Raw genomic sequence first — 13,607 nt, forward strand, 5'->3', positions numbered from 1 at the left:
AAGTTCTTCACAGTCTGCTTTGGTCTTAACTATCTTTAGCAGTTTAGTATCATCTGCAAACTTTGCCACCTCACTGTTTACCCCTTTCTCCAGATCATTTATGAATAAGTTGAATAGGATCGGTCCGAGGACTGACCCTTGGGGAACACCACTAGTTACCCCTCTCCATTCTGAGAATAAACAGAGCCTTTATTATGCTCCCAGCAGTGCTACTTAATTATTGCCACTAGCTAAGGACTTGTGTTCTTGCAGTGTCTCTCAGAAACGTGCTTCCTAGAAAAATAATGCCAGCAGAGCAACATTTATTAACTTAAAAACCGAATATTTGTATCTGAGATCTCTCTAATTACATAATACTATTTTGATTAAGAGAAAAATTCCACATTTCTACTAGAAACGGGAAAGGAAATGTTTTTCTTTGATGAGAAGATATGAGGGTTTTATCAGTTGAAAGAATATTAGATGGAACCCCTTTTCGGGGGAGGGAGCTGAAAGAGAACCTTTATCCTTATTGGGAAGATTATGCAATCAGTATGGCATTCTGGTAGGGGGAAATGCATGGTGCTTTTTTAACTGTTAGGTGGGGATTTGGAGCATTTGGGCAGGTAAGAACAGCATTTGCACATTAATGTCTTATATAGGGGATGGAATAGTTACTGTTTGGTAACATTTAGCCACAGTAATCAGTTATCTAAGATCAGACTAAATGGTTTTATGTATCCAACCATGGGAATATGAATATTTTGTGTGGTGACTAGTCCTGGAGGCAGACATGGGATACTACTTGTATAGTTCTCTACATCTGATGATCACCAAGCTCTTAACAAACATAGATATCATTATACCCATTTTACAAATAGAGAAATTGAGGTACAGTTGAGGTTAGTGACCTTTTTCAATGCCACACAGTAAGCATATGCCACAGCTGTGCATAGAAATGAGTTCTGCTTCCAGAGCCTGTGCTCTAACCATTAGACTCCTTTGCTTCCACACCAAAATAGGATGGTCGGACTAGGATAAGTGTGCACCTACAAATATAGTACTGGAACAGACTGTTGCTTGGTAAGAGCTTGCATTTGTGTCCTAAATCCCTATTGAAATAAATCTTGGCCTGATTTTTTGGAAATATGCATTTTTATTGGTATGCATCTGTGTATGAGGGATGCATAATCTGAATGCAGCATTATAACCCATGGACTCTGACACAGCTTTGATACAGGCTTCCTCTGTGGCCTTGACAGAATTACTTAACTGCCTTGCCTCTGTTTTCCCCATCTATAAAATAAGAATAATAATGAAGTCCCTCGGTTACTGGAGTGTGTGAAGAACATGTAATGTCTGTAAAGACCCTGGAATATGCAAGTGCCATATAAAGGTACTTATATATTTGCATCCAGTCACTCTGCATGACTGCATTGCCAGGATGAACAGGAAAAACAAGTATTGCTCCTGCCCATTCTTCAGTGACAGATATGGCATCTCAGGGCACTGGCTCTGTCATCTGCCAAGCCTCCCTTCTCCCAGAAGCATGAACGCCGGAGATTAGCTGAAGCAGTATCAGCTAGTCTCAGATCTGCCTAGTTTCCACTACCACCACCAACGTGTCAGTGCAGGCCCAAGAGCATCCCAGGCAAAACTGCTCTGCCATCCTTCATACCTTTGTTCAGAACAGATCTTTTGTATGGCACTACGGTATTGGAGTAAGTTCAGTAAAAAATACTTATTGATACACCTTTAAAATGTAGTCTGCACTTCTGCAGAGCTGTCCTGCTGGGGCTTGCTGTAGCCAAGCCATCTGGGACAGAGTGCTGGTCCCTTACATTCCCTAAAGCTTGCAGCAAATTTATAGTGGTCTCCTGGATGGGAAGATGAGGCCAAAGGAATCTAATCTCTCCCCTCCCCACTAGTGTACCCACAGTGAGCAATCTGAACTTCAGCCACACATACTGCTGTTATGTTTATTTTGGGGTACGGTGTAATTTTTTTTACAAGTTTGGGTTTGATTAGTTCCCACCGTATTCACCAGCTGTGTCCGTAGAGGCAGTTTCCCACAAGTTGGGAAGCCTCCCCTATGGGAAAGCAGCTTTAAACTTTAGCCAGAGCTCCACAAGTCCCGTCAGTGGAAGCTGTGAGGGAGATGCGCTTCCCACCCACTTGTGGGCTGTGTCAGCCATCATCTGACCGCTGGCTTAGCAACTAAAGTCTGCAGCTAAACCTCAACTCCAGGCAGACTTTCTGCCAGTGGGACCCAGGCAATAAATCTTGACCCACTATATTAATGTATAGGTATTTTCTATTTGGCTGGATGTTTCCAAGTTTGGGGGAGGCTGTTGGATTTATTCCTGTTCGTATCAGTTTGACTGAATTTTTAACATATGCCACGCATGCCGGCAGCCCTGAATAGGTGGCTTTTTTTATGCATTGTATAAATTTAAATAAATAATATAAACAATATATTTGTACTCTGAATCAAATTTACTGAGAGGGGGGAAAAGGGTAAAAATAGAATAGTTTGAGATCCCTTAGTGCCACTGGCAATAGATAGGCATGTGTTGTGGTAGGATGGGTCAGTATCAGTTTTGTAAAAGTCCATAGCTTGTCTGCACTATGGTTTACACAAATGACTGTTTAAGGTGTGATCGGAATCTGTATCTGGCTAGGATAGTACACATGTTGTACTAATTTTAAGGATGTGGAAAGAATGACATTCCCCTAAAGAAGAATATATCTGGATATAAGAGACCTGGTGCTTTCTTGTGAATGCTAGGTTTGCATCTGCCTTTGTTTTGGTCTGTGGTCTTGGTGCAATGTGCCCGTTCCATCACATGCAGCTTTAGCTCTGAAAGAAGACATACAGACCAGCTGCGAGAGGGGGTTAATCTCTGGCCACGTACTACCACAGCTAAGTGTTGTAAATGAATTAACAAGAAACCTGTTGCTTTTCAGGAAAATGTATGCCTTACCAAACACTGGGAGGAAAAATATTCCTGATAGAAACATGTGAATCCTTGCTGAACTATGCTTCTGAAGTTTTCAATGAATACACATAGGCACCAGACCAGGGTTATTAGATAACAACATTAGGATTAGATTGTTAATCTAGTTTTTGATATGCTTTCATCACTCAGTAGTCTGCAAAAATGCCAAAATGATTTTTAGTTTTATTCAAAGAGCTATAACAAATAAAAGGTAACAGGAACATCTATATAGTGCTATTCTGAGAAGTACATTAATTATTATATTCATTATTTTATTGTGTATATTGATGAAGTAAGAGAAGATGAGGTGAATAAAAATGATAAGCAAGATCTCATGTATTTTTGTTGAATCTAATGCTTATCCTTTATCCATGTATTGCTGCTACATAGTTTGACAGTGGCTCAAATAGCTCACTTGTCAGAGAAAGCTTTAATCAATGCTTGGCTGGTCTTTGCATACTTTTTCATATATAAGCTACAAGAGTGTGCAATCCTGTTATATCATAGATTTACCATACACAAAAATCTAAAATAAAAAACTTCATTGTTATCATCGAAGTTGTTAAGTGCAGTTCAAGAGGAGCTTTGTACCACTGAACACACATTTTTTTCTCAAAAATAAAAAAAATGGAAATAACTAAGAATATGAAACAATTTTGACACCAATCTTGGCACCCACTTCCTGCACAAAACATGAGAGAGAGCGCTCAATAACTAAAGCACCTACTTTTACAGATGAAAAAATAGTTCCAATAATTTTTTTAAACCCACTAAAATATTCCTTAAGTTAGGGCATATACTTAGGCTTGGTCTACACTTACCCCCCAATTCGAACTAAGGTACGCAACTTCAGCTACGTGAATAACGTAGCTGAAGTCGAAGTACCTTAGTTCGAACTTACCTCGGTCCACACGCGGCAGGCAGGCTCCCCCGTCGACGCCGCGGTACTCCTCTCATCTAGCTGGAGTACCGCAGTCGACGGCGATCACTTCCTGGTTCGACTTATCGCGTCCAGACAAGACGCAATAAGTCGAACCCAGAACTTCGATTCCCAGCCGCCGAACTAGCGGCTGGGTGTAGACATACCCTTTGTGGTGTGGAATAAAGGTTTAAATGGCACTCACATGTATTTGTGGCTTTGTCACTTAGAAGTAATTGGCCATCCCAAACTCATGCCAGCTGCTTTTATACCACAGTTCATAGCATATATTCCATATAAAACATGAGCAGAGGAGAGAATTAAACAGGATAGATTTTTTTTTTAAATCTTATTTTTATTGGAAATATTTGACCTAAGCATAGTTCAAAAAGAGATATCTTCTCTTCATTGAGGAAATAATATTTCACATTGTTTGTATCCTTTTTTCCCCTTTTGCTCACACATTCTCTTGTTAGGCTGTTGAGAGGTATACTTCTGTAGAACCAATGTGAATGAAATTGTTTTTAGTTATCCTGTACCATTGTAACTTCTGTTCACCATTTCATTACACCTGCCATTTTGCCTACATTGTAACTTTCATTACACTTGCCATTTTTTCTACATTGTAACTTCTGTGCCATATTGTAATTCAAACCCCATTTTAAAACGCTTACTCCATTTTGTAAGGGCTTGCTGCAACCTTCATTTTTGCAAACCCTGCTGTAATTTTATTAGTCTAGTTGAGATGTGTGAATGAGGGATGCATGGGTAATAGAATCAACCTCCAGCACCAGCCCGTCCTGATGAGATAAAGTTCAAATACCAACGGCTGAAGAACTAGACAACAGCCCTAACTCAAGCAAGAAGCATCCACCCTAAAAAGAAACAACAGAAGGAAGATCAAAGCCAGGTCCCAGGCTGACAGTCACGCCTGCAATTGACAGGTGATCAAGCACCAAACCCAGAGGCGGCGTGACACAGCAAGACCTAGGAACTTTGAATCCAAACTAAACTCCTATAAAAAAGGAAGGGTGAGATGAGAGACTTTGGGTAACGTTCTGCTATCAACATCAAGGAGCATCGGTGCGCGCCCGACAGAGACCCCGCTCCTCCTCGTGCTCAGCTTTCCTGGCCAGTTAGCTGTCACGAGCTACGATCCCAAGCTGCGAACTCAAACTACAATCAGGACTGGTAACTATCCAGCAGCTGCAGAACATTTTGGTGTGTGTGTGTGTGTGAGTGTATGTGTATAAGCATTGAGGTATTTGCTAATAGTTACAGATTAATAATAAATGTGGCATCTTTATCTTGTCCCCTTTAATAAGATCCTGCTAGTTTTTATTGGTATAACACTTCATCCCTTCCCTCCCTGTCTCTCAAAATGTACATTTGCTCCAAGCCCCCTTCCCAGTTATACTTATTTAAAGACCAGAATTGAGAAACATGTTATCTGGTCCAGGAACATTTTTAACTGTGCTATAAATACCCCTTTGGAGAATTAGAAATCATTCCTCCTTTTAGCCTGGCATATCAGAAGATATCAGACATTAACATCATGACTCAGACATTATTGGGATGGAGCCAAACAAGTTGATAGACTAAGTTGCATATTTTTTGGAGCTTGAACAAAGGTATTGATGCCTTCTTTCCTGTCATTTTGAGGCTTGTGGAGTTGGACTCTACCTAGGCTTTGCATGTTATGTACAAACATATAACATGTTATATACTACTGTTTTTTAAAAAAACAAGTCTTAAAATTCTTAACATTTCTAAATGTGTGCCTTTGGTAAGATGTGACATGAATAAAATATAAATGATGTGAGAGTTAATGGAATTGTTTAGGATGATCTTCGGCATTCTCTCATTTGCAGTCAGAGCGAACAGCAAAAATGAACCATATCCTGCCCGCTAATAAGCTTTGTGCCACTTCAGCAGTATGTAGGGGATGAAAGGGACATGGCTGGGATGTGACTGTACTGAGAGAGTCTCTGCTATGAAACAGCTCCACAGAGGACAATTGCAGCTGTCTATAGTTTAGAGTAGTCTTGAGGCCGCTCTAACTTACACTAAAGGCTGAACTGGCCCCCAGCAACTCCAGAGATTAGAAAAGCTCAATGGTGGATGACAGCTACCTTTACCACCTCACCAATCAGCTGCACTGAGTGGAGTTCTGGCACAGTTACAATCCGACCAAGAATCTTTAAATGCGAGACTGTTATGTTAAGGATTTAGAAAGGAGTTTTTTTGTTAATCAGTTATAATGACATTAGTTGTGTAAAATGATTGCAATCATAACTCAATTGCAGCCCTTACTCATGTGAGTAATCTGATTGAAAGCAGTGTGACTGCTCACATGAGTATGGGCTGCAGGCTTGGGCCTCTGGTTGTATTTCCAAAGAGATACTGTGATAATTTTGTATTGCTTTATAATAAGTTAATTAAATATTTTAATGAGCCATGACTTAACATATTGGGGGTGTCCTCGGCGTTAAGTATTTAGAAATAAATCGTATATAATTTAAATTACAGATGAAGCTTGATAAAATTACTTAATTGGTCCTGGACAGACTTCAATTAATATATTTTTATCTCCTGTGCATCTCTTAAAGTACTAACGCATCTGAAATCACATTGCTAGAGGAGAAAGCTGTAGATTTCACCTCTTCTTATGTAACAAAAATCATCTCTTGTTCTCAGTGTGCGCTTAAATGACACTTACTTTATGAAAAATCGTAGTTTTATTAACACTTAGCATTCATATATCTGTATAATGCAAATTAGGAACAACAGCTAAGATGTAGATTTTTAAGGAGGAGAAGTTGTTCTAAAAATCAGTCACCAACCAGTCAGTGCTGCTCATTTGCATATACTCTGAAAAAGCAATCTTGCCTTAGTGTGTTGAACTTCTGCCACGCCTGTGATGTTCATAAATAGGGGTTGCTGATAGGTGAGTCTAGCTTTGCCTTAGTAGCGCTTGCAGTATTTTAAAACAAAGTGATTCATTCAACACAGGAAACCAAATTGAATGAATTTAGTATTTTCAGTGCCTCTAGAAGCTCTTCCTTCCCCTCCTCCCAACTAGTTAAAAGTGCTTAGCTGAATTGAATAGTAATACTACAAAAGCTGTATTTTCAAGCTGCTTCTAAACTTTTGCTAAACAATAAAATATAAAAATACTTTGTATGACATTCTTTATTTGCCTTGTCCCAGGTTTTGTGATACGTATTCAGTACTACAGCTAGATAATTTGTTAACAAGGCCTTTTTAACACTTTGGACAGATGCACATACTGTTTTCAATCTTCATGGTTAATTATTCGATTTTGTATTTGATGCCAGAACACCCTGACTCCTAATCACTGCTCATTGTTGGAAGTCCATTATATTCTAACTGTTTGAGTGCTCCCGTTGACCTTGAACTGACATTATAAGCTGTGTCTAATCTTTTCACTCTATATTTCTAATGCCTCTTTTCTTTTTCCCCCCTTTGTCTGATCCCTCTTTAGCATCACAATGGGGCTGCCTCTGAGTCCAGCAGCTGACTCCGCCCGCTCTGCACGACATGCTCTCTCACTCATTGCCACTGCCAGACCACCCGCCTTCATAACAACTATCGCCAAGGAGGTGAGAAAAACTTCAATGTTCACTGAACTGCACTTTCAAAAGAATAATGATCTCAGCGTGCAACAAACTTTTTGGTTGGTTTTATATTAATGCTTTTCAGCTCCAGTATTAGCAGACAGAAATAAAAAATTGTCAAATCTCCTTTACCACTGCCCCAGAATTTAGCTTTTTTGGGGAGACAAAATGGGTTATCATTTTTAAATATTTGGTGGTATGCAACACACACATTATGCAGCAATATCTTGATAACTGCGACACCAGGTCACTTGATGAGTTGAAAATGGCTTAACCTGTTGTGTCCTGATGTACTGGGTGTATAACCTTCCAATTCACATATAGAGCAGTGGGCAAAATCCTTCATCATCCCACCCGTCTTTGGTGATGGGTGTTTCTTCTGGGTCCTCCCCAATCCAGTCCTAGGTTCTTTGGGCATAGCATAGAACCTAGGATCCCCTTTCTACCCCAGTCATTCTCCCATCTCCTTAGTGCATCTGATTTTAGACGCAGCTGCAGCCTCTGCAGGTCTGATTATGTGTGAGTGTACCTAAACATCGGGTTGGCAAAAGAAGGCTGGCAAGGAGGTAGACCGTGATGGGCCTTTAAATGTCCAAAATAATATTTGGTATTATATATCATTAAGTCCAAGATGGGCCATTTATTCACCCTGACCCTCCCTTTTTGTGAAAGTGAGGATCAGTAAAGAAAGTGGACCAACATTTTAAAGAGTGTATGCAGAATAATAATTAAAATATATTCAAAGGCTACATTCAAAGGCCACGGTCAAGCTGGAAGGGCATAGTAAGTGGGGTCCCACAGGGATCAGTTTTGGGTCCAATTTGGTTCAGTATCTTCATCAATAATTTAGATAATGGCATAGAGAGTACACTTATAACGTTTGTAGACAATACCAAGCTAGGAGGGGTTGCAAGTGCTTTGGAGGTTAGGATTAAAATTCAAAATGAGCTGGACAAACTGGAGAAATGGTCTGAAGTAAATAGAATGAAATTCAAGAAGGACAAATGCAAAGTACCCCACTTAGGAAGGAACAATCAGTTGCACACATACAGAATGGGAAGAGACTGTCTAGGAAGGAGTACTGCGGAAATGGATCTGGGGTCATAGTGGATCACAAGCTAAATCTGAGTCAACAGTGTAATGCTGTTGCAAAAAAAGCAAACATCATTCTGGGATGTATTAGCAGGAGTGTTATAAGCAAGACACGAGAAGTAATTCTTCCACTTTACTCTGCTCTGATTAGGCCTCAACTGGAGTTTTGTGTCCAGTTCCTGGCACCACATTTCAGGAAAGGTGTGGACAAATTGGAGAGAGTCCAGAGAAGAGCGACAAAAATGATTAAAGGTCTAGAAAACATGACCTATGAGGGAAGATTGAAAAAATTGGGTTTGATTAGTCTGGAAAAGAGAAGACTGAGAGGGGACATAATGGTTTTCAAGTATGTAAAAGATTGTTACAAGGAGGAGGGGAAAAATGTGTTTTTCTTAACTCCTGAAGATAGGACAAAAAGTTTCCTAATGGCAGGGTGGGTAAACATTGGAATAAATATTGTGGAATCCCCCTCACAGGAGATTTTTAAGAGCAGGTTAGACAAACACCTGTCAGGGATGGTCTAGATAATACTTAGTCCTGCCACGAGTGCAGGGGACTGGAGTAGATGGCCTCTCAAGGTCCCTATGATTCTGTGGTTCAAATGAGTTCTGCAAAATACAGATGTTCTTAATGTAATATTTTAGTCCAAATGTTGAACATTTGTCCTTAAACCTCAAACAAAAGCTGTTTCTTTTCTGAATATTTCACAAATTATATTTTTGGATTGGTCATCAGATGTCTTCATTCCTAGTGAATGATGTGGAACAATGTAATTTTGCATAATTAATTTGTAATTTGTAATTCCTCTGGTTTCTTCCCTCAGACTAGTGACAGTACCTCAGTCTTCATCCATGCCTCAATCTTAGACAGTGGGCTAATTATTCCACTGTGCCAGCCAAGTCAGAGGTGCAGACACAGAGTTAGGTGTGATTAGCAAACAGAAATAATCACCAGCCCAGCCTCTTTACTTAACCTCCTTAATTGGCTTTATGTACACATTGAAGAAGAGATGTGACAATGTAGAACTGCAGTAGCCCATATGAACACTTGGACTCCTCTCACCGCTGCTAGAGACAGTAGAAATGTTGGAACCTGATCTGGTATTAAGAAACTAACATGGAAAGCTCATGCTAAGTATAGTTGAAACATATGTGGACAACAGTAATTAAATATATAATCCTATTCCTTTTGTAGGTGCATAGACACACTGCACTGGCAGCAAACACTCAGTCTCAACAGAATATTCACACCACAGCTCTTGCTCGGGCTAAAGGAGAGATCCTAAGAGTCATCGAAATACTAATAGATAAAATGCCCACAGATGTTGTGGATCTTCTTGTAGAGGTAAGAATATGCTGTAATATCTGTATATCATAGTTTTTAATAAATCAATGAATAATACATTGCACATAAACTCAATTGTAAATTGTAAAGTGCCATCTACGTTTACAGCACCATGGAACATACTTATTTTTTAAAATAACACATCTGAGGCCATAAGACTCTGTCCCTGTCTCAAAGGGCTTAAAAAGGAGCAGAAAACAGATATACAAATGACTGGGTATGGCGCAGCAAAAGCGAGATCAGCGAGCAGTGATGTTTAGCACACCTTGTTCTAATTTTTTCCTCGATCTGTTTTTAGGTAAACTCTTTTTTAAGGGCAGGACTTGGGCTGGGAAGTAATGTATTTTCAGGAGGCCCTTGAAAAGGGTTAAGTGGGTGCATTGAAGACTGGGTTGCAGAGAGGGTTTCTGATAGGAGGGCTACATAAAAGGATGTATGGAGATGGACAAAATGGAATAGTTAATCCTGTAGCTTGGGCAAAGTGAAGGTGTCAAGGGTTGAAGAGACCAGAGCAGAGAATTGGGTAGGACTTAATTGGTAAGGACAAGCTAGTAAAAGAATTTGTTGGCAATTTGGATGTGGTTGTAACAGCAGCATTTTGAATGGACTGAAGAGGGATGTTGAAAGTTTTGTCTTTCAGATGCATATTCATTAAGGCTGAAGGACATTGTTAAAGAATCCACCATACCATGTGATTTCCTTAACTTTGGTGTTCCTGTTCACATTCCCTCTTAATATAACTAGCACAAAATGTGGTGTTCCTTCAATAGCAGACACTTGCCTGTAGTTTGTAGCTTTGTAAAATGTGTACTGTTACTGTGAATGAGTATTTGCAGCAATTCCCAGTACCATTGCCATTGCAAATTCCAATATGCTGCAATACAGTCAGATTTGTTTATGCAGATAACACGTTATACTTAGGTACCAAAAATATAATTAAACACAAGAGCTAGAAAACTCTATAACTGTTCAGAATTTAAATTGTTATGAACAATAAAATCAAACATTGTTAAACAGTTGTAACTTTTGTTTCCAAGGTTATGGACATCCTCATGTACTGCCTTGAAGGATCCTTAGTCAAAAAAAAGGGACTTCAGGAATGCTTTCCAGCCATCTGCAGGTAAAAGCACTGAAAGAAATGATTTGTGATGAATATATTCTCTTGCTATAGCTTACTTATAGCCATAATGTTTACACCTTAAAACTTCAGATTTACAGAGTATTTTAAGTACAGTAGACCCTCAAAGTTATGAATACCAGTGTTATGAACTGACCAGTTAACCGCACACATCATTTGAAACTGGAAGTACACAATCAGGCAGCAGCAGAGACCAAAAAGGCAAATACAGTACAATACTGTGTTAAACGTAAACTGCTAAAAAAAAAAAAAAAAGAGAGAGAGCAGCATTTTTCTTCTGCCTAGTAAAGTTTCAGAGCTGTATTAAGTCAATGTTCAGTTGTAAGCTTTTGAAAGAACAGCCATAACGTTTCGTTCAGAGTTACGAACAACTTCCATTCCCGAGGTGTTTGTAACTCTGAGGTTCTACTGTCGTGTACAGTTTTTCTAATCCCTATTGCATCTGAAAAAGAGGAGATAGGTTAGAAAATAGCAGAGTTATTGCCAACTATTGAAAATGCTTCTGTATAAAAGTCCACATGGTAAAATACTGTTCATTTTTATGTTGGTAATATCTCTTAAAACTTTGCCCTACAACTCCGATGTTGTATTATTTTCTCTGTCATAAACAACAGAAAATGGTGAGGTTCTTTTCTTTCATTATAGTTGTAACCACCACAGTTCGTTTCTTTTGTTTGGTAATAATAACTCTGTACTTCTACAGCATCTTGCACCCCTGGATTTTAAAGTGCTTTATATACTTCAGTTAATTAGTTATTCTCCTCATTGTACACATGGGTAAACAGAGGCAAAATGAAGTGATTTGTGAAAGGAATTCTGGCAATGATGGGAATAGAACACAGCTCTTCTGAGGTTTAATCCAAGTCCTGTGGTTTAATCTGTTGTTATTTGTATTATCATAACACTTAAGAACCTGGTCATAGACACAGGATCCCATTGTGCTAGGTACTGTACAAACACAGCACAAAAACAGTTCTAGTGTAAGACAGGAGACAACAAATGGATACAGACAGATCAACAGGGGAGTGCAAGGAAGCAGTGAGGAAATATTGGTCAGCATAAAAGGCAGTAGTCTCAGAGCACCAGCAGCCGAACTGTTGTCAAGATTTTTGTGGACATCATGACAAAGGAGAGTTTTACATGCTTCCTTTCCAGTCTAACACTGTACAATATTCCATAAAAGAGGTGATTTATCAACACGTCTATTTATCCTCTCCAGAAGGGGGGAAATATCTGTAATACTTTTTCTTCAAAGTATTGGTGGATAATTGTATACCCACATTAAAAAAAAATTTAAATTAATAGTGTTTCTGCACAAACTTGATAGGTGCTTATACAATTAAAAATAAAGCATGTTGCCTCAGGCACACCAGGAAGAGAGAGATCTATTTTTGGTGTAAATGAAGGCTGCAACTATTTCAAAATAAGCAGTTAAAAATAACACAGTGGTCTATATTGGGCCAACTTGAGGAGATTTAGTCACAGTCTGAAGGAATGCTGAGGCCAAACTGCAGGCAGCGCTGTCACAATTGAGGTTTTTGACCTATGACAGAATAAGTCTTCCAAGGGTATTGAGGAACCAGCACTCATCAAAACACCTGCTTACCTACTTCCCTTTCATGATATAACCATGTTCAGCAGCATAGCGATGTCCATAGCAAAGTGTACTCTCATAACAGAATTTGGCCATATCACAGGTGTACTTTCTGAGGATGTTTGAGCCTTACTCTTTGAGTGCTGTTGGACTATAAAGCCATCCTCACCAAGTACATGATCTTGAAAGCAAGTGTCCATTCTTTTCTTGGTAAGAACTAGCTGCTTTGATAAATCTAATAGCTGAAAATAAAGTGTAATTACAAAGAACCCAACATGGAAGTGCATCAATTTTATAAATACATATGGTATCTGTAGACCAAGCTGAAGAGAGCATAGAGCAGAGTAATGTTCTACAGAATATGCATTTTCAAGACCTTCCATCCTAATCTCTCGGGGCATAATACAGCTGTCCAGTTGGAACAAGCAATATAACTGAGATAACAAGAAACAGTCACTGAAAAACAACTGGGTTTAATAAATCCTGAGTTTGTGGCAATTACCACTCACTCTTCATACCTTTGAGGACAGATGAGTGGGTGGAAGGGATCTCTTCCTGCCATGTAGCTACTTTACACTCTTCTGCCAGGTGAGCAGGATCTGTACCTCTCTTTTGACCTGCCAAATCGCTACCATCCTCATGATTGTGTTATTGCTGGAGAAGGAGACTTTAATCACCTGGTTCCCAAATGCCTGTCCTCTGCTGTGTCTGCCCATCTGACCAGTTCCCCCCAGATGCCAGTAAATTGTGCTGCAAAGTGCCAGTTTCATCCTTCTCCTCAGTTGTTTTTAACAACAACTCTAAAGATGCAGTCAGGGTCCTTGATAGCTTTCTGATACATTTGCAAAGGTTTTACTGCTCCCCCACTGGCATCTTTGGAAGAAGAACAGAATTTGGAAACACA

General features: G+C 39.4%; 1 protein-coding gene across 1 annotated transcript in view; it reads left to right on the forward strand.

The window, feature by feature from the left end:
• Positions 1 to 13,607, forward strand: part of WDR7 (WD repeat domain 7) — a 437,463-nt gene that overhangs the window by 352,636 nt on the left and 71,220 nt on the right. Inside the window, exons 22-25 of the mRNA XM_029910906.1 lie at positions 6,832 to 6,844; positions 7,403 to 7,520; positions 9,822 to 9,971; positions 11,009 to 11,091. Coding sequence (XP_029766766.1) covers positions 6,832 to 6,844; positions 7,403 to 7,520; positions 9,822 to 9,971; positions 11,009 to 11,091 — 364 coding nt within the window. The remainder of the gene's footprint in view (positions 1 to 6,831; positions 6,845 to 7,402; positions 7,521 to 9,821; positions 9,972 to 11,008; positions 11,092 to 13,607) is intronic.

Source organism: Terrapene carolina, unplaced genomic scaffold (assembly GCF_002925995.2).
Source record: "Terrapene carolina triunguis isolate 2854851 unplaced genomic scaffold, T_m_triunguis-2.0 Scaffold69, whole genome shotgun sequence".
Taxonomy (NCBI): domain Eukaryota; kingdom Metazoa; phylum Chordata; order Testudines; family Emydidae; genus Terrapene; species Terrapene triunguis.